The sequence below is a fragment of the Sapajus apella genome, unplaced genomic scaffold, assembly GCF_009761245.1.
Source record: "Sapajus apella isolate SASKATOON/1434 unplaced genomic scaffold, GSC_monkey_1.0 scaffold208, whole genome shotgun sequence".
In the NCBI taxonomy this organism is placed as follows: Eukaryota; Metazoa; Chordata; class Mammalia; order Primates; family Cebidae; genus Sapajus; species Sapajus apella.
In genome coordinates, this window is record NW_022437148.1 from 103,856 (window position 1) to 127,525 (window position 23,670).

Here is a 23,670-nt window from a genome sequence, read left to right on the forward strand (position 1 = left end):
GTACTCTGGACTTCTGCCAAGATGGCCAAGTAGGAACAGCTCCAGTCTGCAGCTCCCAGCAAGAGTGATCCAGAAGATGAGTGATCTCCACATTTCCAACTGAGGTACCAGGTTCATCTCATTGGGACTGGTTAGACAGTGGGAGGAGCCCAAGGAGGGCAAACTGAAGCAGGGTGTGGTGTGGCCTCACCTGGGAAGCACAAGGGGCTGAAGAACTCCCTCTCCTAGCCCAGGGAAGCCATTAGGGACTTTTCCAGGCACTCCGGCACTCTGGTTCAGAAACTGCACTTTTCCCATGGTCTCCACAACCTGTAGACCAGGAGATTCCTTCTGATGCCTACAACACCAGTGCCCCAGTGTCCACCACAAAACTGGGGGGCTGAACCGCTCATTCCCCTGAAAAAGAGGGGGCTAAAGCAGGGAGCCAAGTGATCTAGCTCAGTAGGTCCCACCCCCACAAAACTCAGCAAGCTAAGATCCACTGGCTTGAAATTCTCAAGGCAGCATAGCAGTCTGAGCTCAACCTGGGACATTCAAGTTTGTTGTGGGGAGGGGCATCCACCATTACTGAGGCTTGGGTAGGTAGTTCTAAACTCACCCCTGTAAATAGAGTTGCTGGGAAGTTCACACAGCAACTGGGCGGATCCTGCAGCAGCCCAGCAAGGCCTCTGCAGGCAAACTGTGATGAGACTTACTTCTTGCTGAGCAGTGCATCTCTGAAAAAAGGCAGCAGCCTGTCAAGTACTTATAAATAAAGCCCCATCTTCCTGGGACAGAGCACCTGGGAAAGGGGCAGTGTGGGTCCCGCTTCCGCAGACTTAAAGGTCCCTGCCCAGCAGCTCTGAAGGAACCAATGGAGCTCCCATCACAGCACTTAAGCTCTGATAAGGGACAGACTACCTGCTTAAGTGGCTCCCTGACCCCTTTTTATCCTGACTGGGAGTGACTCATACAGGAGAGCTCTGGCTGACATTTGGCAGGTACCCTTCTGGGACAAAGCTACCAGAGGAAGGAACAGGAAGCAATCTTTGCCATTCTGCAGCCCATGCGGGTGATTCCCAGGCAAGCAGGGTCTGGAGGGGACCTCCAGCAGACCTGCAGCAGAGGGGCCTGTTAGAAGGAAAACTAAAAAACAGAAAGGATAGCTTCGCCATCAACAGAAAGGAAGTCCACTCAGAGACCCCATCCAAATGTCACCAACTTCAAAGACCAGAGGTAGATAAATCCACGAAAATGGGAAGAAACCAGCACAAAAAGGCTGAAATTACCAAAAACCAGAATGTCTCTTTTCCTCCAAGGGATCACAACTCACCAGCAAGGGAACAAAACTGGATAGAGACTGAATTTGATGAATTGACAGAAGCAGGCTTCAGAAGGCGGGTAATAACAAAATCCTCCGAGCTAAAGGAGCATGTTCTAACCCAATGTAAGGAAACTAAGAACCTTGAAAGAAGGTTAGATAAAATGGTAAGTAGAATAACCAGCATAGAGAAGAAAATAAACGACTTTATGGAGCTGAAAAACACAGCAAGAGAACTTCGTGAGGCATACACAAGTTTCAATGGCTGAATCAATCAAGCAGAAGAAAGGATATCAGAGATTGAAGATCAACTCAATGAAATAAAGTAAGAAGGCAAGATTAGAGAAAAAACAGTGAAAAGAAATGATCGAAGCCTCCAAGAATATGGGATTATGTGAAAAGACCAAATCTACGTTTGACTGGTGTACCCGAATGTGATGGGCAGAATGAAACCAAATTGGAAAACACTCTTCAGGATATTACCCAGGAGAACTTCCCCAACCCAGCAAGGCAGGCCAACATTCAAATTCAGGAAATACAGAGAACACTGCAAAGATATTCTATTCCTCAAGAAGAGCAACCCCAAGACACATAATTGTCAGATTCACCAGGGTTGAAATGAAGAAAAAAATGCTAAGGGCAGCCTGAAAGAAAGGTGGGGTTACCCACAAAGGGAAGCCCAACAGACTCACAGCAGATCTCTTGGCAGAAACCCTACAAGCCAGAAGAGAGTGGGGGCCAATATTCAACATTCTTAAACAAAATAATTTTCAAACCAGAATTTCATATTCAGCCAAACTAAACTTCATAAGTGAAGGAGAAATAAAATTCCTTACAGAAAAGCATCTGCTGAGAGATTTCATCACCACCAGGCCTGCCTTACAAGAGCTCCTGAAGGAAGCACTAAACATGGAAAGGAAAAACCAGTACCAGCCACTGCAAAAGCATTCCAAATTGTAAAGACCATCGACAATATGAAGAAACTGCATCAACTAATATGCAAAACAACCAGATAACATCAAAATGGCAGGATCAAATTCACACACATTAACCTTAAATATAAATGGGCTAAATGCCCCAATTTAAAGGTACAGATTGGCAAATTGGATAAAGAGTCAATATCTATTGGTGTGCTGTATTTAGGAGACCCATCTTATATGCAAAGACACATATAGGCTCAAAGTAAAGGGATGGAGGAAGATGTACCAAGCGAAAGGAGAGCAAAAAAAAGCAGGGGTGCAATCCTAGCCTCTGATAAAACCGACTTTAAACCAACAAAGATCAAAAGAGACAAAGAAGGGCATTACATAATGGTAAAAGGATCAATGCAACAAGAAGAACTAACTATCCCAAATATATATGCACCCAATACGGAGCACCCAGATACATAAAGCAAGTTCTTAATGACCTACAAAGAAACTTAGACTGCCGTACAATATAAGTGGGAGACTTTAACACTCCATTAGGATATCCAGGACTTGAACTCAGATCTGGACCAAGTAGACCTGATAGACATCTACATAACTCTCTACCCCCAATTCACACAATATACATTCTTCTCAGCACCATATCGCACTTACTCTAAAATAGACCACATAATTGGAAATAAATCACTACTCTGCAAATGCAAAAGAACAGAAATCATAACAACAGTCTCTCAGACCACAGCGCCATCAAATTAGAACTCAGGATTAAGAAACTCACTCAAAATCGCACAACTACATGGAAACTTAACAACCTGCTCCTGAATGACTACTGGATAAACAATGAAATTAAGGCAGAAAGAAAGATGTTCTTCAAAACCAATGAGAACGAATATACAACGTACCAGAATCTCTGGAACACATTCAAAACAGTGTCTAGAGGGAAATTTATAGCACTGAATGCCCACATGAGAAGCGAGGAAAGATCTAAAATTGACATCCTAACGTCATTATTAAAAGAACTAGAGGAGCAAGATCAAACAAACTCAAAAGCTAGCAGAAGACAAAAAATAACTAAGATCACAGCAGACCTGAAAATACAGACACAAAAAAACCTTTCAAAAAAATCAATAAATCCAGGAGCTGGTTTTTTAAGAGATCAACAAAATGGATAGACCTCTAGCCAGATTAATAAAAAAGAAGAGAGAGAAGAATCAAATAGGTGCAATAAAAAATGATAAAGGGGATATCACCACCAATTCCACAGAAATACAAACTACCATCAGAGATTGTTACAAACACCTCTATGCACATAAACGAGTAAATTTAGAAGAAATGGAAAAATTCCTGGACACTTACCCAAGACTAAACCAGGAAGAAGCTGAATCCCTGAATAGACCAATAACAAGGTCTGAAGTTGAGGCAGCAAGTAATAGCCTACCAACCAAAAAAAGTCCAGGTCTACATGAGTTCACAGCCAAATTCTACCAGCGGTACAAAGAGGAGCTGGTACCATTCCTTCTGAAACTATTTCAAACAATACAAAAGAGGGAATCCTCCCTAACTCATTTTATGAGACCAACATCATCCTGATACCAAACCCTGGCAGAGACACAGCTAAAAAAGAAAATTTCAGGTCAGTATTCATGATGAACATTGATGCGAAAATCTTCAATAAAATACGGGCAAACTGAATCCCACAGCACATCACAAAGCTTATCCATCATGATCAAGCTGGCTTCATCCCTGGGATGCAAAGCTGGTTCAGCATATGCAAATCTATAAACATAATCCATCACATAAACAGAACCAAAGACAAAAACCACATTATTATCTCAATAGATGCAGAGAAGGCCTTCGACAAAACTCAACAGCCCTTTATGATAAAAACTCTCAATAAACTAAGTATTGATAGAACGTTTCTCAAAATAATAAAAGCTATTTATGACAAACCCACAGCCAATGTCATACTGAATGGGCAAAAGTGGAAGCATTCCCTTTGAAAACTGGCACATGACAAGGATGTCCTCTCTCACCACTCCTATTCAACATAGTACTGGAAGCTCTGGCCAGGGTAATCAGGCAAGAAAAAGACATAAAGTGTATTCAATTAGGAAAAGGGGAAGTCAAATTGTCTCTATTTGCAGACAGGATTGTATATTTAGAACACTCCATCGTCTCAGCCCAAAGTCTCCTTAAGCTTGTTTAAAACAGTTAAACCACACTGCCTTCCACTCTTCACTACATAGTCCCTTTTTATAAAGGAAACAAACACATCAGTAAACTGAAAATTTCATTGGAAGAAACTATCAGGCACTTCAGAAATTGTAGGAGGTTGGGTTTTTAAAGGTTTATTAAGAGGAACACATTTTCATATTTTCCCATAGAATAAAATCAGGTGGCGAAAATGCAGAGTGAATAAAAGGTTAGGTTTGAGCAGGAAATTATTTCCTTTGTCTGTGCTAGCCATTCTCACGAAGGTCATCAACAAACAAAATGGGCCACCTTCTTTTTCTTTTCCTGAGACAGAGTCTCACTGTGTTGCCCAGGCTGGAGTGCAGTGGCGCAATCTCAGCTCACTGAAACCTCCGCCTCCTGGGTTGAAGCGATTCTCATACCTCAGCCTCCCGAGTAGTTGGGACTACAGACAAGCACCACCACAACCAGCTAATCTTTCATATTTGTTTTTTAGTAGAGATGGGGTTTCACCACGTTGCCCAGGCTGGTCTCAACCTCCTGAGCTCGGACAATCTGCCTGCCTCGGCCTCCCAAAGTGCTAGGATTACAGGCATGAGCCACTGCGCCTGGCCACCTTTTTTTTTTTTGAGACGGAGTTTCCCTCGTTACCCAGGCTGGGGTGCAATGGCACGATCTCGTCTCACCACAACCTCCGCCTCCTGGGTTCAAGCAATTCTCCTGCCTCAGCCTCCCGAGTAGCTGGGACTACAGGCGTGCGCCACCATGCCCAGCTAATTTTTGTATTTTTAGAAGAGATGGGTTTCACCATATTGACCAGGATGGTCATGATCTCTTGACCTCGTGATCCACCTGCCTCAGCCTCCCAAAGTGCTGGGATTATAGGCATGAGCCACTGCGCCCAGCTCTGGTACCCAAGGCCTCCAAGGACAATCATTTTAAATAATTCATTTTACATTTCATTCTTTGATAATTTAATAAGAACAAGATGGAGAAGCCTACATTCTGCTGAGGTATTCCTTTCAGTTATCTGAATTTCTCTGCAACTGAAAATATCAAATGATAAATTTAAAAAGCAAGGCCACAAGAATCAATTACCCCTGCCTTCAGGTATCCAAAAATAATATTCCAAACACCCAGGCTATTTGGCTGGAACAGTAAGTCAGTATGAGAAAATCCTGTATTATTTGAGTAGATTAGGGAAATATCCACTGTGTTATATAACAGCAATGTGTGTGCGCGTGTATGTGTGTCTGTGTGTATGAGGGATTCACAAACAAAGCCTGAATTGAATAACCAAAGAAAATGGTTATTAAGAATGCTATTGGTTTATTAGAATGTACTTTAATCATGGGGTTGAAAATCCTTACACTAGCCTATTGGTGGGATCAATTAGCAACAGCCTCATCAATAAATGAAGTATTACATTTCCTCTGTTCCAAGGAAGCATAAAAACGCTATATTCTATAAAGAATATTAAGAAATATTTAACTATACAGCCAGGTATGTCTTAGAAATAAAGGAAAAACTGCAAGGCACCAATACTGGAGAAACATTTTGCTCAAGGCTTGCTACTGCAGGCTGATGGTGTTAGGTTCTAACATCAACCTGTAAATCAACAATCACACGTGCCATCAAATAAGCCATGAAAATCACTTGGGGCACTGAAAAGTACATGCTTTTGTAAACACTACTGTTTACAAACACACCATCTCTCCAGAAGTCTCACATACTCACTTTCTCTTCAGCGTTTCGTGGTTGGCTCTTTCTTTAGTTACATCGCAGATTAAAGAGCTGCTTTGTGTTTAGAGGCCATGCTTAAAACAACAAAAATGAAGCATGTGTTCTACCTGCTCCCAGCATATAAAACTGTAATAATAATTGATAATTTCAGCAAAACGAATATGATGAATATGTGTATGACATAACTCCACTGTATATGGCAAGTATAATACCATGTGTCTTAAAAACATTATCTAATTTAATTTTCAACAAAACTACATATTATTATCCCTTATTTTAGAGGAAAATTTGACAATGGACACATAGTTCATGAATGGTAAATCTGGGATGCTAATCCCGTTCTGACCATGCCTTTCTCAAATTTTCTACAATGCATGAATGTTCTGTGAGAGGTATACAAGGTTCTAAAAATAATACTGATGTGGTATTCCTTCTTAAAAATTTAAGTATATTTTAAAAATACTACCAATATTTATTTCAGTGTTCCTATCTTCATACCATAGTCTGCTCTTACAAGGCGGCCACCCATACCTGAGAACGACAGCTGAAGGTCAGATCGGCCAATGCCGTTAAACACAGCAGGTTGACACACACTCCATAAGCAGGCAGTCTCCATGGAGCACAGCAAGGTGCATGGCCCTCCTCACTAAATGTCAGTCTGCCTGCTATGCCTTACCTTGTCATTTAAGCACATATACATTTATGTCTGTAATTACTTCCCTTTAAAACTTTTATTTAACCTTTCTAATTTGCTGCCTTCCTTGTTACATTAGAGAACAGAGTCTTCAAATGTCAGTGATGGTCTACAGTGTTTACTTCCTCAAAACATCACTTTGTTTCACTGTTTATTCTGATCCAGGAACAGAGATTAGCTTACAGGTGAGCTCCTGTACAGGACGATTTTTAAAGTATTCACAGGTTAACTCCATTTGAGTAGTGTTGCATGGCACCACTGCTACCTTCACAATCGGCATATTAATATTTGTGAAGAGGGTAGTCGTGTCAACCACATGCACACGCCGGTCTGGTTCTTTCTTGAACATCTGAATGAAGCTCAATCCCAGGCCTTTTGGTTGATCTCCCATGACTCCCCTCTGCCCATCTAGTTTTGGACTATTCACCCAGCCACCTGAAGTTGTTTACTTTTATGTCCTGCCTCTGTGACTTTGCTCATTCTATGCCCTTGCCTGGAATGCAATTTTCTCTAAATACTTATTTTGCACAAAACAAATGTAACAGAAGTTTTTCACTCTATTTGGAGGCAGAAATTATAAAGTACTTTGTCTCTCAGGTGTCAAACAATATCTTCTAAATTTCACTTTCAAATTTCAATATAAGCACATATGACAATAAAAACAAACAGGATAAGAAGGTAATTTGAACACCAGCATCTTAATCTACAAATTCCAACAATAAAAATCAGGACTATATGAATAAGGACTGCTACTATAGCACTGCTCATAAAGAAAAAAATTATAACCTTGTTGTGCATTAGTAAGACAATATTTTAATATTCCAGGACATGTCCCTCCCGTGGAAGGTCATGAAGCTTTTAAAATAAGCTAAATTTAGGCCGGGCGCGGTGGCTCAAGCCTGTAATCCCAGCACTTTGGGAGGCCGAGGCGGGTGGATCACGAGGTCAAGAGATCGAGACCATCCTGGTCAACATGGTGAAACCCCGTCTCTACTAAAAATACAAAAATTAGCTGGGCATGGTGGCGCGTGCCTGTAATCCCAGCTACTCAGGAGGCTGAGGCAGGAGAATTGCCTGAACCCAGGAGGCAGAGGTTGCGGTGAGCCGAGATTGCGCCATTGCACTCCAGCCTGGGTAACAAGAGTGAAACTCCATCTCAAAAAAAAAAAAAAAAAAAAAAACAAATAAAATAAGCTAAATTTGTAGGTATGGACCTGGAAGGATGCCTAAAATATGTAAAATGAAAAGTAGGGGGAGATCCAAGGTGGCCAAATAGAAACAGCTCTGGAGTGCAGTTCCCAGTGAGAAGAACACAGAGGGTGAGTGATCACCGCACTTCCAAACAAGTTTTTACTGCCCACAGACCAGGAGATTCCTAGGCTGAAAAGCGCCATGAGTTTCCACCACGGCTGTTTCAGCCGGCGCTGCGGGTCTCTGCACAAAAACTGACACAGATCCGGGGGGCCGTTTCAACTGGCACCTGGAACACCTGGGATACCATGCTGCCCATTCAACTGAAAAAAAAGGGGGCTGAAACAGAGAGCCAGGTGATCTGGCTAAGCGGGTCCCACCACTAACAAAGACCAGCAATCAGAAATGCTCTGGGTTGAGTTTCTCAGCAAGCCCAGCTGGACCCAGGATATTCCAGCTTGGTGGGAGAAGGGCGTCAGCCACTACCGAGGCAGACCACCATTACCAAGGCAGTTCTAACCGTGCCTCTGTAAACAAAACTGCAAGGAAGTTAACACAGCAGCTGGGCAGAGCCCACAGCAGCTCAGCAACACCTCTGCTGGCAGACCATGAATAGACTACATCCTTGCTGGGCAGGGCATCTCTGAAAAAAAGCAGCAGCACGTAGGGACTTATAAATAAAGCTACACCTTCCCAGTACAGAGCACCTGGGGAAAAAGGTGATTATGAGTTCCACTGCAGCAGACTTACACGTCCCTGCCCAGCAGCTCTGAACAGAACAACGGAGCTCCCAACTCAGCACTTCAGCTCCTATAAGGGACAGACTGTCTCCTTAAGCAGCTCCCTGACCCCTGTATATCCAAAGAGACACCTCAAAAGGGAGCGTTCAGGTGGACATCTGGTGGGTATCCTTTGGGGACGAAGATAACAGAAGAAGAAACCAACAGCATCCTTTACTGTTCTGCAGCTGCTGCAGGTGATCCCCAGGCAAGCAGGGTCTGGCGTGAACCTCCAGCAGTCCTACAGCAGAGGGGCCTGCCTGTTAGAAGGAAAGCTAAAAAACAGAAAGAAATAACTTCAACATCAACAAAAAAGATGTCCACTCAGAGACCCCATCTGAAAGTCACCAACTACAAAGACCACAGGTAGATAAATCCACAAAGATGGGAGGAAACCAGCGCAAAATGGATGAAAACACCCAAAACCAGAATGCCTCTCCTTCTCCAAGGGATCACAACTCCTCACTAGCAAGGGAACAATGCTGGATAAAGAATGAGTCTGATGTGAATTGACAGAAACAGGCTTCAGAAGGTGGGTAATGACAAACTTCTCTGAGCTAAAAGAACATGTTCTAACACAATGCAAATAAACTAAGAACCTTGAAAAAAGGTTAGACGAAATGCTAACAATAATAAACAGCTTAGAGAAGAATATAAATGACTTGATGGAGCTGAAAAACACAACATGAGAACACAAAGCATATACAAGTTTCAAAAGCTGAATCGATCAAGCAGAAGAACGGATATCAGAGATTGAAGATCAATTCAATGAAATAAAATGAGAAGGCAAGATTAGAGAAAAAAGAGTGAAAAGAAATAAACAAAGCCTCCAAGAAATATGGGAGTATGTCAAAAGACCTAATCTATGTTTGATAGGTGTACCTGAATGTGACAGAGAGAGTGAATCCAAGCTGGAAAACACTCTTCAGGATATTATCCAGGAAAACTTCCCCCAACTTAGCAAGGCAGGCCAACATTGAAGTCCGGGAAATATGAGACCACCACAAGATATTCCTCAAGAAGAGCAACCCCAAGGCATATAATCGTCAGATTCACCAGGGTTGAAATGAAGGAAAAAATGCTAAGGACAGCCAAAGAGAAAGATTGGGTTACCCACAAACAGAAGCCCATCAGACTCACAGCAGATCTCTCGACAGAAACACTACAAGCCAGAAGAGAGTGAGGGGGCCAATATTCAACATCCTTAAAGAAATGAACTTTCAACCTAAAATTTTTTTTTAAAGCCAATTGCAAGACAGAGTTTATTACTTAAATTAGCCTCCCTGAGAACTCAGAGGCTAGAATTTTTATGGATAAGTTGGTAGGCAGGGGGCTAGGGAATGGGTGATGCTGACGGGATGAAACTACAGGGGTGTCGAAAATGGTCCTCATGTGCTAAGTCAACCTCTGGGTGGGGGCCACAGGACATGCTGAGTCATGAATCACAGTCCAGGTGGAGTCAGGTGGTCACCAGAATGCAGAAGTCTATCCTTATGGCTCCACATATCTCACTGGGGCTAGAATTTCATATCCAGCCAGACTAAGCTTCATAAGCAAAGGAAAAATAAAATCCTTTACAAACAAGCAATTGCTGAGAGATTTTGTCACTACCAGGCCTGCCTTAGAAGAGCTCCTGAAATAAGCACTAAACATAGAAAGGAACAACCAGTACCAGCCACTCCAAAAACATATCAAATGATAAAGACCATCAACACAATGAAGAAACTGCATCAACTAACGGTCAAAACAACCAGCTAGCATCAAAATGGTAGAATCAAATTCACACATAACAATATTAACCTTAAATGTAAATGGGCTAAATGCCCCAATCAAAAGACACAGACTGACAAATTGCACAAAAAGTCAAAACCCATCAGTGTGTTGTATTCAGGAAACCCATCTTATGTGCAAGGACACACACAGGCTCAAAATAAAGGGATGGAGGAAGATTTACCAAGCAAATGGAGAGCAAAAAAAGAGCAGGAGTTGCAATCCTAGTCTCTTATAAAAACAGCTTTAAACCAACAAAGATCAAAGAAGGGCATTACATAATGGTAAAAGGATCAATGCAACAATAAGAGCTAACTATCCTAATATATACACACCCAATTCAGGAGCACCCAGATACATAAAGCAAGTTCTTAATGACCTACAAAGAGACTTACACTCCCACATAATAATACTGGGATACTTTAACACTCCACTGTCAATATTAGAGGGACCAATGAGACAGAAAATTAACAGGGACATCTAGGACTTGAACTCCTCTAGACCAAGCAAAACTAATAGACATCTATAGAACTCTCCACCCCAAATTCACACAATATACATTCTTCTCAGCACCACATCACACCTACTCTAAAACTGACCACACAATTGGAAGTAAATCACTCCTCAGCAAATGCAAAAGAATGGAAATCATAACAAACAGTCTCTCAGACCATAGTGCGATTAAATTAGAATTCAGGATTAAGAAACTAACTCAGAACCACACAACTTCATGGAAATTGAACAACTGGCTCTTGAATGTTGACTGGATAAATGATGAAATGAAGACAGAAATAAAGATGTTCTTCAAAACCAACGAGAACAAATACATAACACACCAGAATCTCTGGGACACATTTAAAGCAGTGTCTAGAGGGAAATTTATAGCACTAAATGCCCACATGAGAAGTTAGGAAAGATCTAAAATCCACACCCTATCATCAAAATTAAAAGAGCTAGAGGATCAAGGTCAAAACAACTCAAAAGGTAGCAGAAGACAAGAAATAACTATGATCAGAGCAGAATTGAAAGAGACAGACACACAAAAAACCCTTCAAAAAAAATCAATAAATCCAGGAGCTGGTTTTTTTGAAAGATGAATACAATAGACCGCTAGCCAGATTAAAGAGAAAAGAGAGAAGAATCAAACAGACGCAATTAAAAACAATAAAGGGGATTATTACCACCGATTCCACAGAAATACAAACTATCATCAGGGATTACTATAAACAACTCAATGCACATAAACTAGTAAACCTGGAAGAAACAGATAAATTCCTGGGCAGTTACACCCTCCCAAGCCTAAACCAGGAAGAAGATAAAACCTTAAATGGACCAATAACAAGGGCTGAAGTTGAGGCAGCAATAAATAGCCTACCAACCAAAAAAAGCCCAGGTCCAGATGGGTTTATAGCCAAATTCTACCAGACATACAAAGAGGAGCTGGTACCACTCCTTCTGAAACTATTCCAAACAATACAAAAAGAGGGAATCCTCCCTAACTCATTTTATGAGACCAACATCATCCTGATACCAAAACCCGGCAGAGATTCAACAAGAAAAGAAAACTTCAAGCCAATATCCGTGATGAACATAGATGCAAAAATCTTCAATAAAATACTGGCAAACTGATGGCAACAGCACATCAAAAAGCTTATCCATCATGATCAAGTAGGCTTCATCCCTGGGATGCAAGGCTGGTTCAACATACACCAAGTCTATAAACGTAATTCACCACATAAACAGAACCAAAGACAAAAACCACATCATCTCAATAGATGCAGAGAAGGCCTTCAACAAAATTCAACAGCCCTTTATGCTAAAAACTCTTAATAAACTAGGTATCAATGGAACGTACCTCAAAACAATAAAAGCTATTTACAACAAACCAATAGCCAGTATCATACTGAATGGGCAAAACTGAAAGCATTCCCTTTGAAATCTGGCACTAGACAAGGATGCCTTCTCTCACCACTCCTAACCAATACAGTATTGGAAGTTCTAGCCAGAGCAATCAGGCAAGAACAAGAAATAAAGGGTATTAAATTAGGAAAGGAGGAAGTCAAATTGTCTCTTTGTCTAAAAGACCCCATCGTCTCAGCCCAAAATCTCCTGAAACTGATAAGCAACTTCAGCAAAGGCTCAGGATACAAAATCAAAGTGCAGAAATCACAGGCATTCCTATACACCAATAACAAACTTAAAGAGAGCCGAATCAAGAACAAACTCCCATTCACAACTGCTACAAAGAGAATAAAATACCTAGGAATACAACTAACAAGGAACGTAAAGGACCTCTTCAAGGAGAACTACAAACCACTGCTCAAGGAAATAAGAGAAGACACAGATGGAAAAACATTCCATGCTCATGGTTAAGAAGAATAAATATTGTGAAAATGTCCACACTGCCCAAAGTAATTTACAGATTCAACGCTATCCCCATCAAGTTACCTATGACCCTCTTCACAGGACTGGAAAAAAACACCTTAAACTTCATATGGAACCAAAAGAAAGCCCACATAGCCAAGACAATCCTAAGCAAAAACAACAAAGCTGGAGGCATCACACTACCTGACTTCAAACTATACTACAAGGCTACAGTAATCAAAACAGCATGGTACTGGTACCAAAACAGAGATATAGACCAATGGAACAGAACAGGGGCCTCGGAAGTAATGCCACACATCTACGACCATCTGATCTTTGACAAACCTGATGAAAATAAGCAGTGGGGAAAGGATTCCCTGTTTAATAAACGGTGTTGGGATAACTGGCTAGCCATGTGCAGAGAACAGAAACTGGGCCCCTTCCTGACACCTTACACTAAAATTAACTCCAGATGGATTAAAGAATTAAATGTAAGACCTAACACCATAAAAACCCTAGAATAAAACCTAAGCAAAGCAATTCACGACGTAGGCACAGGCAAGGACTTCATGACTAATACACCAAAAGCAAACGCAACAAAAGCCAAAACAGACAAGTGGGATCTAATTAAACTTGAGAGTTTCTGTACAGCAAAAGAAACAATCATTAGAGTGAACCGGCAACCAACAGAATGGGAAAAAATTTTTGCAATCTACCCATCTGACAAAGGGTTAATATCCAGAATCTACAAAGAACTAAAACAGATTTACAAGAAAAAAACAAACAAACCCACTCAAAAGTGGATGAAGAATATGAACAGATACTTTTCAAAAGAAGACATTTATGAGGCCAACAAACATATGAAAAAATGCTCATCATCACTGGTCATTAAAGAAATGCAAATCAAAACCACATTGAGATGCCATCTCATGCCAGTTAGAATGGCGATCATTAAAAAATCTGGAGACAACAGATGCTGGAGAGGATGTGGAGAAATAGGAACACTTTTACACTGCTGGTGGGAGTGTAAATTAGTTCAACCATTGTGGAAGACAGTGTGGCGATTCCTCAAGGACCTAGAAATAGAAATTCCATTTGACCCAGCAATTCCATTACTGGGTATGTACCCAAAGGATCATAAATCAGTCTATTATAAAGACACATGCACACGTATTTCCTCACTGCGGCACTGTTTACAATAGCAAAGACCTGGAACCAACCCAAATGCCCCCATCAATGACAGACTGGACAAGAAAAATGTGACACCTATACACCATGAATACTATGCAGCCAGAAAAAAAGATGAGTTCTGTAATCCCAGCACTTTGGGAGGCTGAGGAGGGCAGATCACAAGGTAAAGAGATGGAGACCATCCTGGCCAACATGGTGAAATCCCATCTCTACTAAAAAAGATACAAAAATTAGCTGGGTGTGGTGGCACGCGCCTGTGGTCCCAGCTACTCGGGAAGCTGAGGCAGAAGAAATGCTTGAACGCAGGAGGTGGAGGTTGCAGTGAGCCGAGATTGCGCCACTGCACTCCAGCCTGGTAACAGAGCAAGACTCTCAGAAAAAAATAAAAAAAAATTAAAAAAAAAAATAAATAAAAAGATGAGTTCGTGTCCTTTGAAGGGAAATGGAAAAATCTAGGGACATGAATGAATCTGGAATCTGGAAGCAAACTGACCCAAGAATAGAAAAACAAACACTGCATGTATTCACTAATAGGCAGGTGTTGAACAATGAGAACACATGGACACAGGGAGGGGAGCATCACACACTGGGGTCTGTTGAGGGGGTGTAAAGGAGGGGCAGTGGGGGGTAGGAAGGATGGGGAGGGATAACATGGGGAGAAATGCCAGACATAGGTGACGGGGTATGGAGGCAGCAAACCACATTGCCATGTATGTACCTATGCAACAATCCCGCATCATCTGCACATGCACCCCAGAACCTAAAGTACAATAAAAAATAAAGAATAAAGGTGCAGAGTACTGAAGAGAATATAATCCAAATTTATTAAAAATATAAAAAGAACCCTATACATATTTATGAGTAAAGAAAAATGTACACACCGTTAACACTGATTTCCTCACAGGTGGTAATAAGGGAAAAGATTAATATTTTTCTTCACACATCTCCAGTTTGTTATTAGTATACCTAAATATTACTTCATAATTAAAAAATCCAATACATTAAGTCACCAATCTATTCATATTTAAATGTCAACAAAACATATCTAGACTTTAAGTCCAGACTATGTTTTCTGAGACCCTAGAGTTTGAAAAATTTATGCAAAATTAGCATTTTTACTCCATGCCTCTTGTTCTAATAATGAAATTATTCATATTCCATGTCAACCTCCTGTTTACAACTTACAGTCCAGCTTTTTTCTACCTCAAATTCTAGTTACTTGATATGGCTCTGAAGTTCTGAAATTGTATTCGGAAAAAAATGTAGACTAAAACGACATAAAGGCCCTGCAGAAACATAGCTGGTGGATTAAAACTAAGCAGCAGACGCTTCTATATGATAATGTTTATTTTGCACTTCATAAATGCTTACAGATAAAAATATTCAACAGTACCTAACAACAGGTCAAAATGTGGGGTGCAAATACAGCGGCGCCTTTTAAGGTGAGGTTGCAGTTTTCTTGTTTATATTTGAAAACATCCAGCAACTGAATTTTAAATAATCCTAAGAATTCTGAATCTGAGGTAAAGAGCTCCCGAAATATAAATTTCGGTCCTACTCACAAGTATCTAAGTTATTTTTACAGAGACCTCAATGTCTCTTCTTTCTCATGCCAAGCTAATTTTTCTAGTGATTCTATGCTGTCCAGTTTGTCACCCCAAAATATCTTCCTGAGTTTAAAGAGCATTCCTATTCCTAATTTTCCTTTTACTCTTGTCTTGTCTCATTCTTTGGATAACGTAGCTAACAGCTCCATGCTTTGTACACTGTAAACCAGTTCCTCACATGAGAATTGCAGGTTTCTGCCTGATGGAAATTGCTGAATTGGATTTGGATCTTCACAAACACACACATTTCCAGCAGTTTAAAATCGTATTTTGACTTGTGGATCCCTCTGAGTTGACCACTAAGTTTCCAAGGTGAGTTTCATCCATGAAGCTTTTGGTATAGTTGTCATTCAATCATTTTCCATTAGATTTCTATTGCCGTTGTCACCGTGCTTACCTATCTGGCTTAACAACATCCTTTATGATCTATCAAACATCTACTTATGTTTAGCCCAGCAAGATTTTGGAAATCAACCCAATGCTTGGGGGCACCTTGTTTCAAACGAGGTAATGAAGTCAGACTCTGAGTGATGAGGCTCAATCAAGACACCACAGATGGGGCCGGGCACAGGGGCTCATGCCTGTAATCCCAGCACTTTGGGAGGCCGAGGTGTTTGGATCACTTGAAATCAGGAGTTCGAGACCAGCCTTACCAATATGGTGAAATCACGCCTCTACTAAAAATACAAAATTAGCCAGGTATGGTGGCAGGTGCCCGCAATCCCAATTACTTGGGAGGCCAAGGCATGAAAATTGCTTGAATCCGGGAGATGAGAGTTGCAGTGAGCTGAGATCGCACCAGTGTACTCCTGCCTTGGACAACAAGAGCAAAACTCCATCTTGTCGAACTTTCTGACTTCTTTGGAATACAGCATCACACAGACGGCTTCCTATTTTGCCTTGAGCTATGTGAATTCCAAGATCATCAGATACCACAGTCAAAAGGAAGCAGAGAAATGAACGCCAAAATGCAGAACTCGGGCCTTAGGGGTCGGGCACGGTGGCTTACGTGTGTAATCCCAGCACTTTGGGAGGCCGAGATGGGCAGATCACCTGAGGTCAGGAGTTCGAGACCAGCCTGACCAACACGGTGAAACTCCATCTCTACTAACAATACAAAAATTAGCTGGGCATAGTGGCAGATGCCTGTAATTCCAGCTACTTGAGGGGCTGAGGCAAGAGAATCACTTGAACCCAGGAGACAGAGGTTGCAGTAAGCCGAGATCATGCCATTGCACTCCAGCCTGGGCAACAAGAGCGAAACTCCATCTCAAAAAGAAAAACAACAACAACAACAACAAAAGAACCTGGGCCTGTGCTGCGCCAGCTCCGCCACTGCGCCCTCTCAGCGCTCCAGCTGCAAATCACTTTTTCTTGAGACTTGTACTTTTTTTCAATACAACTTCATTTTATACTCCAAATAAAAGATGGCTGAATCTTTTGAGAAAAAGTAAAAAGAGGGAAACATCATCTCTGATCATACAATGAGCTGATCCCAAAATGTGGATAAAAAGCAGAGACTTGACGGCAATGACTGAGAAACAGTGAATGTCACAAGGAGATAATTGGGCTCTTTATAAAGAGGCAATTTCTCCTCTACACATTCCCCCTTTCATCTAGAGATGGCTGTGGCTCCCAATCATGGCAAGAGCTGGGCTGTGTTTCTTCCACCAAATGCTCTGCTAGCTGACAGAGCCCAGGGAGCTGTGAAAATAGAAACAGGAGGGAGAGGCTGTAAAGGAGTTACCGAAGGCAACACAGTCTTAGCTTATAAATGCAAGAATTTCCAGCTTATGCTGTCCCACAGGGAAAAGCTAATGTGCAGGATAGGCCAACAGGTTTTAATTCCTACTGTTCCAATTTTTTGGAAGCCAAAGATTTTCAGACATTAAAAAAAAAAAAAGACTGCAAATGCCTGTACTAGGCTCCTTCCGCCAGAACTTCTCCAACAAAAGAACTATGTGGTGAAGAAAGAGATGTCCACAATGAACACCACCGGCCCCTCCAGAATTTACAGAGAGGCTCATACTTCTCTCTATTGTCAAGGCCAAAAAACCTTCTTGCTTTTATAATTGCAAGCTAAAAATCCTAAAGGCCTAAAGGAAGTTTATGTCCACACTGTTGAAATCTTATTAAAACTGGGAGGTAGACACACCTCTTTAGAATTATAGACTGTGTATCTAATGTCATAAATGTACATTTAAACTATGAAAAAAAGTACTATGTGAGTGAACAGATAATGCTGGCTGGAGTAAGAGCATATGAGAGGACCAGGTTCTGCATCAAGGGCCAAATTAAGTGCTGAGGACCCTTGTCCATCGTGGGTCATGGGTGCTAAGGTGAGCTCTCTTCAGAAACTACTTAATCCTCAGGGGAGGTCAGGCATGGTGGCTTATGCCTGTAATCTCAGCACTTTGGGAGGCTGAGACAGGTGGATCACCTGAGGTCAGAAGTTCGAGACCAGCCTGGCCAACATGGTAAAACCCCGTCTCTACTAAAAATATAAAAATTAGCTAGGCAGGGTGGCAGGCACCTGTAATCCCAGCTACTCTCAGGGCTGAGGCAGGAGAATCGCTTGAACCCAGGAGGCGGAGACTGCAGTGAGCCGACTTCACTGCCACTGCACTCCAGCCTGGATGACAAGAGTGAAATTCCATCTGGAAAAAAAAAAAAGTCCTCAGGAGAATGGCCTCCTCCACCTGGGAAACAGGTGTGGTATCAGAGCATCTGTGGCTGGAAAAGGGACCTTAAAGAATCTATACCTCCAACTTCCACCCTCCCCCTTTCCATGGTAGCTGGAGAACACATGCTGAGCAGCTGTGACCCATTAGAGCCATCACAGCAACACAGAGGGTGGCACAGGCACACACAGTGACGCTCAGGCTGACACAGATGTGCACACACGGAGTTAAGCCAATTCCAGCGGAGTCTGCAGTGCTATGCTGCCACGCTGCTCACCTCCAAGAGGCGACAATGCAAGAACTGGTGGTGCAGGCAAAACACATTTAAATCACAGACATTCTGTTTAGAAACCAATACCATTAATTAGGCACAGATGTTAAGTGTGTTGAACGATCGCTTTTAAAGATGTTTTCCTTGGATGTTTACTGGTGTTATATGATAAACTCAGTAAGAATTAGACAAGTCACCCTAAAAGTAATGGCATTTGCTGTTTCGGAACAAGAGACACAAATGCCACGAACACACAGGTCTCTCCCTGCTGCTGCTTGAGAAGCCTGTGCCATGCGTTGCTCACGAACAGCATCTTTCATTAAGAAAGCTTCTATATGGCCCAGCATATCATTACATTGAGCTGCCTGTGTTTTTTCCTGATTTTGCCAGGCCCCAGGACTCAACTTTTCATGAAAAAGATCTGATGTGTTCATTTCAATGAGAGTTTTCACTTCAAAGCCTTTTTCTTAATTGAGAGTTTTTAAAACTGGGAGGAGCCAGAGCTGAAAATGTTATTATCTTTTCATCTGTTAATTTATATGCAATCCAGTGAAACACGTGACTTTTAGGTTCCTAAAAACACAATGGCTTGTTCACATTTCTGGAAGAGAAAGATCAGGTCCACAAGCCACAACTAAGATATGGAGATGCCACTGTGTCAAAGAGATTCAAAGTACTGCACCAGAACAATGCTAAGGCTGGCACTTTCTCATTCTCCCACCATGGAAACGTCAGCTAACCAGCCAGTCCAGAGAACAGCAGAGCTTTTTAAAGGGATCTTGAAAACAACCCGCTCTTCCCACATCTTTTAACAGAGGGAGGAGGCAAGGCTGAGAATGAGATATTACTGCAAACATGAGGCTGGGAATGAGATATTGCTGTTTGACTGCAAAGATGAGACTACTGCCTTCCTTCCCCACGTACCTTAACATCAGTTATTCTGACTCTGAAATAAAGGTATCCGCAAAAGTGTAACAGGACTGAAGATCATGGATGAGTTAGATAATATCCCACTGTTTAGTGACTGAGTGCCAGCAATGAATGCTGACTTGTACTTCTGCCTGGGCGCTTCATCTCCTGCTTATCAGCCTGGCTGCAACCAACCCCATGAGTGCCCATGAACGCAAACAGAGCTTAAGAACCGGGTAATCCCATGTCGGGATCCAGGTGTTTTTCGGGTGATCTTACCTTCTCTCAGTTGTCCTTGAGGACCTCGCCAGAGAATGCTCTGTAAGTTCTTTGGCTGTGGCTGAACCAAGAATGACTTTTGAGTTCTCATTAGATGACTATCAAAGTCAACCTGAGTTTCAATCAAGAACTCATTCAGCCAAGATGGAAACACTAGGTGGCTTCTGGAGCTTTGAGGGTGTGAGTTGGTTTCAAGTCTTGCTCATTGGGTAGGTGCTGGAAGTGGCTGAACCATCAGCAACTAACTGCCAAATAGTCAACTCTTTAGTGGGGAGAGCTTGCCAGAGAAGTGCAAATCAGACCAGAAACCATCCCCAGCATTTGTCCGATGTCCTGCCAAATGCGTTGACAGGCAGAAACGTTCTGAGGCCTGATTTCAGTACCAGGAAATGTTCTCATTGGTGTCCATTCTAAAATTTTGAAATGTCTTTTGATAAGGGATTAAATTGTTGGATTGGTAGGTTTGCAAATCACTGGAAAAATCAAAAAAGAAACATTCTGTGTGTGTCTGTGTGTGTGTGTGTGTGTGTGTGTGTGTGTGTGTGTGTTTTAAAGTGACGTTAAGATTGAAGACGCAGGATGCAGCACAGGGAGTCCTAAACTGCCAACATGCATGCAGAGATTTCCTAGAATATCAGGGTTCACGATGCATGGTCTGGCCTGTGTCTCAGAATATATGTAAGAAACACGGCATCTCATACAAGAACCCATTCAGGGCCACCATAGAAACTCAGGATCTGTCTTTTACCATTTATCATTAAAATAATGTCCATGTGAAGCAACACAAGTTCTGACTCGGATTTTCTTCCAATGACAGACAATAGGGAAGCAAGACAGAGGCAAACAAACAAAAGCATACACCGAGGCCACCCAGAACGGCCTCACTACTGCTTCAAGAGGGAACACTGCAAAATCTAGTTTTCCTATTTAGGAGGCTGAGGCAGAACAATCTCCTGAGCTCAGTATTTCAAGTCCAGCTTGGGCAATATAGTGAGACCCCCATCTCTAAAAATAAGTAACTAAATGAAATAACGATCTTGAGTCTGATTTTCCAAGAGTGAATTGTGGAGCTAGCTATATCTGATCTTTATCCTTCCCCAAAGGCCACTTTATGTAAAAGTCATAAACAAAGAAATAAGGAATTACTTAGAGCAGAATTAACAGGAGAATCACAACTGAATTCTGAAAAATCTCTTTCCAATGTCATGAAATTCATGATAACAGAACATCAGATCAAAAGGCTCAGGAGCCATCTACTGATCTTTGAAACATGTAAAAATTAGGGCCAACTGATCACTATTCAAAACCCAGGAAATCTGATCTAAAAAGACTATGTTCGATATTTGAGAGACACCTGAAAATTCAAAATCATTTCCTAATATCCAAGAATCTCAAGTTAAGAATAATGATTCCTGATTGGGTAAATATAATATTATATTAAAGCATAAAATACTATTTATAAATGTGTGATTCCAGCTTTTCCCACTGCATGGGAATGACCTGTGCAAGGTAGTAGATTCATATTTATTACTGTGTACTCCCCTGCATTAATAAATACCAGGATTCAAGGGGCACCCTAGACAGGACTTCTATTCTTTAAGCCTAGCAGGATACTTGGCTAGAACTTGCCCTCATATGTAAGTGAGGAGTTTAGCAGCCCTTTAAGCTGGAACACGGCAGGGACTGGGTACTGGACAGAATGTTCCTAGTGGTGCAGTGGTGGTAGTAACACAGGGTAATCTCAGAAAGGAAACAGCAAAGCCTGGCACAGACACGAAGAGTCCCATCCTCACCAGGGAGCCCCACACATAGTGATTAAGTGAGAAGCAAGTGCAGCCCGGGTGCCCACCAGACTCACGGAGGGGCGGCTCTGTTGGCGACCACCCTGCCGTGGCCCTGCACATCCCCCAGCTCCTTCTGCAGCCGGGCGTTCTTCTCTTCCTCCTCCAGCAGTTTCCTCTTCACGGTGCGCAGCTCCTGCTGGGCCTCACACTTGATGTCATTGGCCACCACCACCGCGGTCTGCAGATCCGCCTGGAACCGCCTCCATTCCTCGGTCTCCTCCTGAAAATGCCAGAGCCCACCCCTGTGTCAGATGTCTGCCAGGGCTGGTGCCTGGGCAGGGACCCCAGAGTCCCCATGTTGGTCACCGAGAAAGAATGCCAGCAATGCTTGGTCAGGACCTGCTTTCATGGTGTCTCACGGCTAGGAAAAGGCACTGGTAGGAATTACACCTTCAGGTTCTCCATCCTGACACCAAATGACTGCTTTGATTTTACTTCCTGCCAACAGGAATTTACAGTTCCAGGGCCCACCATGCTGGGAAAATGTTCCAAGAGAAAGCAGTATAGAGAGAGTGACCCAGATCTCAGAGGGGGTAATTTATAGGAAGACAGTGGTGAAGGCTCCTGCCCACATCTCACCTTCATTTGTTTGGTCAAAGTCTTTAGCTGCCTCTCCAAGTCTGACTTCTGTTCCTCCAGCTTGATCACATTACCTAGAAATAAATAATTTAGACAGGGCTTGGAAAAGCTGTGAGACTCTTAAGAGAAGGTAAGCTAGGTAGCAAAAGGGCAGCTCCAGATGCTACAACAGGCATTCAAATCCATCCATTCTACTCTAAACACAACTTTTAGCAATTTCAATTTACCCTGCAAGCCAGGGAATGGACACAAGAGGTTCCTCTGAGATAGAGAACAGGATGCTCTGGAAACTATATGATGTGTATTGAAGTTAAAGCCTCAGCAGACAGACTGTACAACCAAATAGCAGCACTACAGGAAGAGGCCTCCATGGCCATGCACACTTGCACCCTGACCCCGGCCTCCCTGGCACTCACACACAATCATCCTGAGTGTCCTTTATTGCTGCGAGAGAGAGGCTTTCACATGACAGGGCATATGAATGCTTATTCCTCCTGTGATTTGTAAAGCACTTTTCTCTGCCTCCTGGGTTCAAGTGATTCTCCTGCCTCAGCCTCCTGTGTAGCTGGGACTATAGGCGCACACCACCATGCCCAGCTAATTTTTGTATTTTTAGTAGAGACGAGATTTCATCATGTTGGCCAGGATGTTTTCGATCTCTTGACCTTGCGACCCGCCTGCCTCAGCCTCCCAATGTGCTGGGATTACAGGCATAAGCCACTTCACCTGGCCTGTAAAGCATTTTCTAGAGGTGTGAGTCTCAATCACAGTTAAGCCTCTGAATCACTGGTGAAGCTTTTCAAAAGCACAGATGTTCTAGTTCCACACTCCAGACACACAGAAGCAGAATCTCCAAGGACAGACAGAACCCAGGCATGTATGCATTTATCAGCTTCCCAGGAGGCTTGACCACCTCTCCCTACTTAAGGATACCTGCAGCCCCTCGGTCTCCCTGCCTCCAGTTCTCTCCTTATGGCTATCAGAGTCATTCAAGTTTAAATTTGATGGTGTCAATCACTGAGCTAAAATTCCTCAGTAGGTCCTCATGTTCTAACCTAGAGCATTACTTTTCTATGAGGGATGTAAACCAGAATCACCAGAGTAGGCTAAAAAGATGCTTGTGGGGAGATCCTACCCCAGCAGTTCTAGTTCTAATGGGACTGAGAGTTTGTGTATGGAATCAATGCTGCACAGCAGAAAACACTCCTTAACTTCCTTTTATTTTTCAGTCCATTTCTTTTCCATCAGGATCTTATAGGAAGAAGTGATTGGTCTAGGCTAGATTTATGTGTCCCTGGGTCTCTGTGCAAAAACATATCTTACTAATACCTCAATATCCTTTTAAAAAG

The 23,670-nt window shown here is 42.3% G+C and overlaps 1 protein-coding gene across 12 annotated transcripts in view; it reads right to left on the reverse strand.

The window, feature by feature from the left end:
* The window catches only part of SPECC1 (sperm antigen with calponin homology and coiled-coil domains 1), a 331,903-nt gene that overhangs the window by 87,002 nt on the left and 221,231 nt on the right, over positions 1-23,670 (reverse strand). For 7 of the 12 annotated variants that reach the window (XM_032270309.1, XM_032270311.1, XM_032270308.1 and 4 more), the window contains 2 exons: positions 22,322-22,395; positions 21,757-21,962 (listed from right to left, as the gene is read on the reverse strand). In XM_032270309.1, the coding sequence (XP_032126200.1) occupies positions 21,757-21,962; positions 22,322-22,395 (280 nt within the window). Of the gene's footprint in view, positions 1-14,949; positions 17,463-21,747; positions 21,963-22,321; positions 22,396-23,670 lie in introns of those variants that run through there. The other 5 variants (XM_032270312.1, XM_032270314.1, XM_032270315.1 and 2 more) reach the window with 4 other exon arrangements.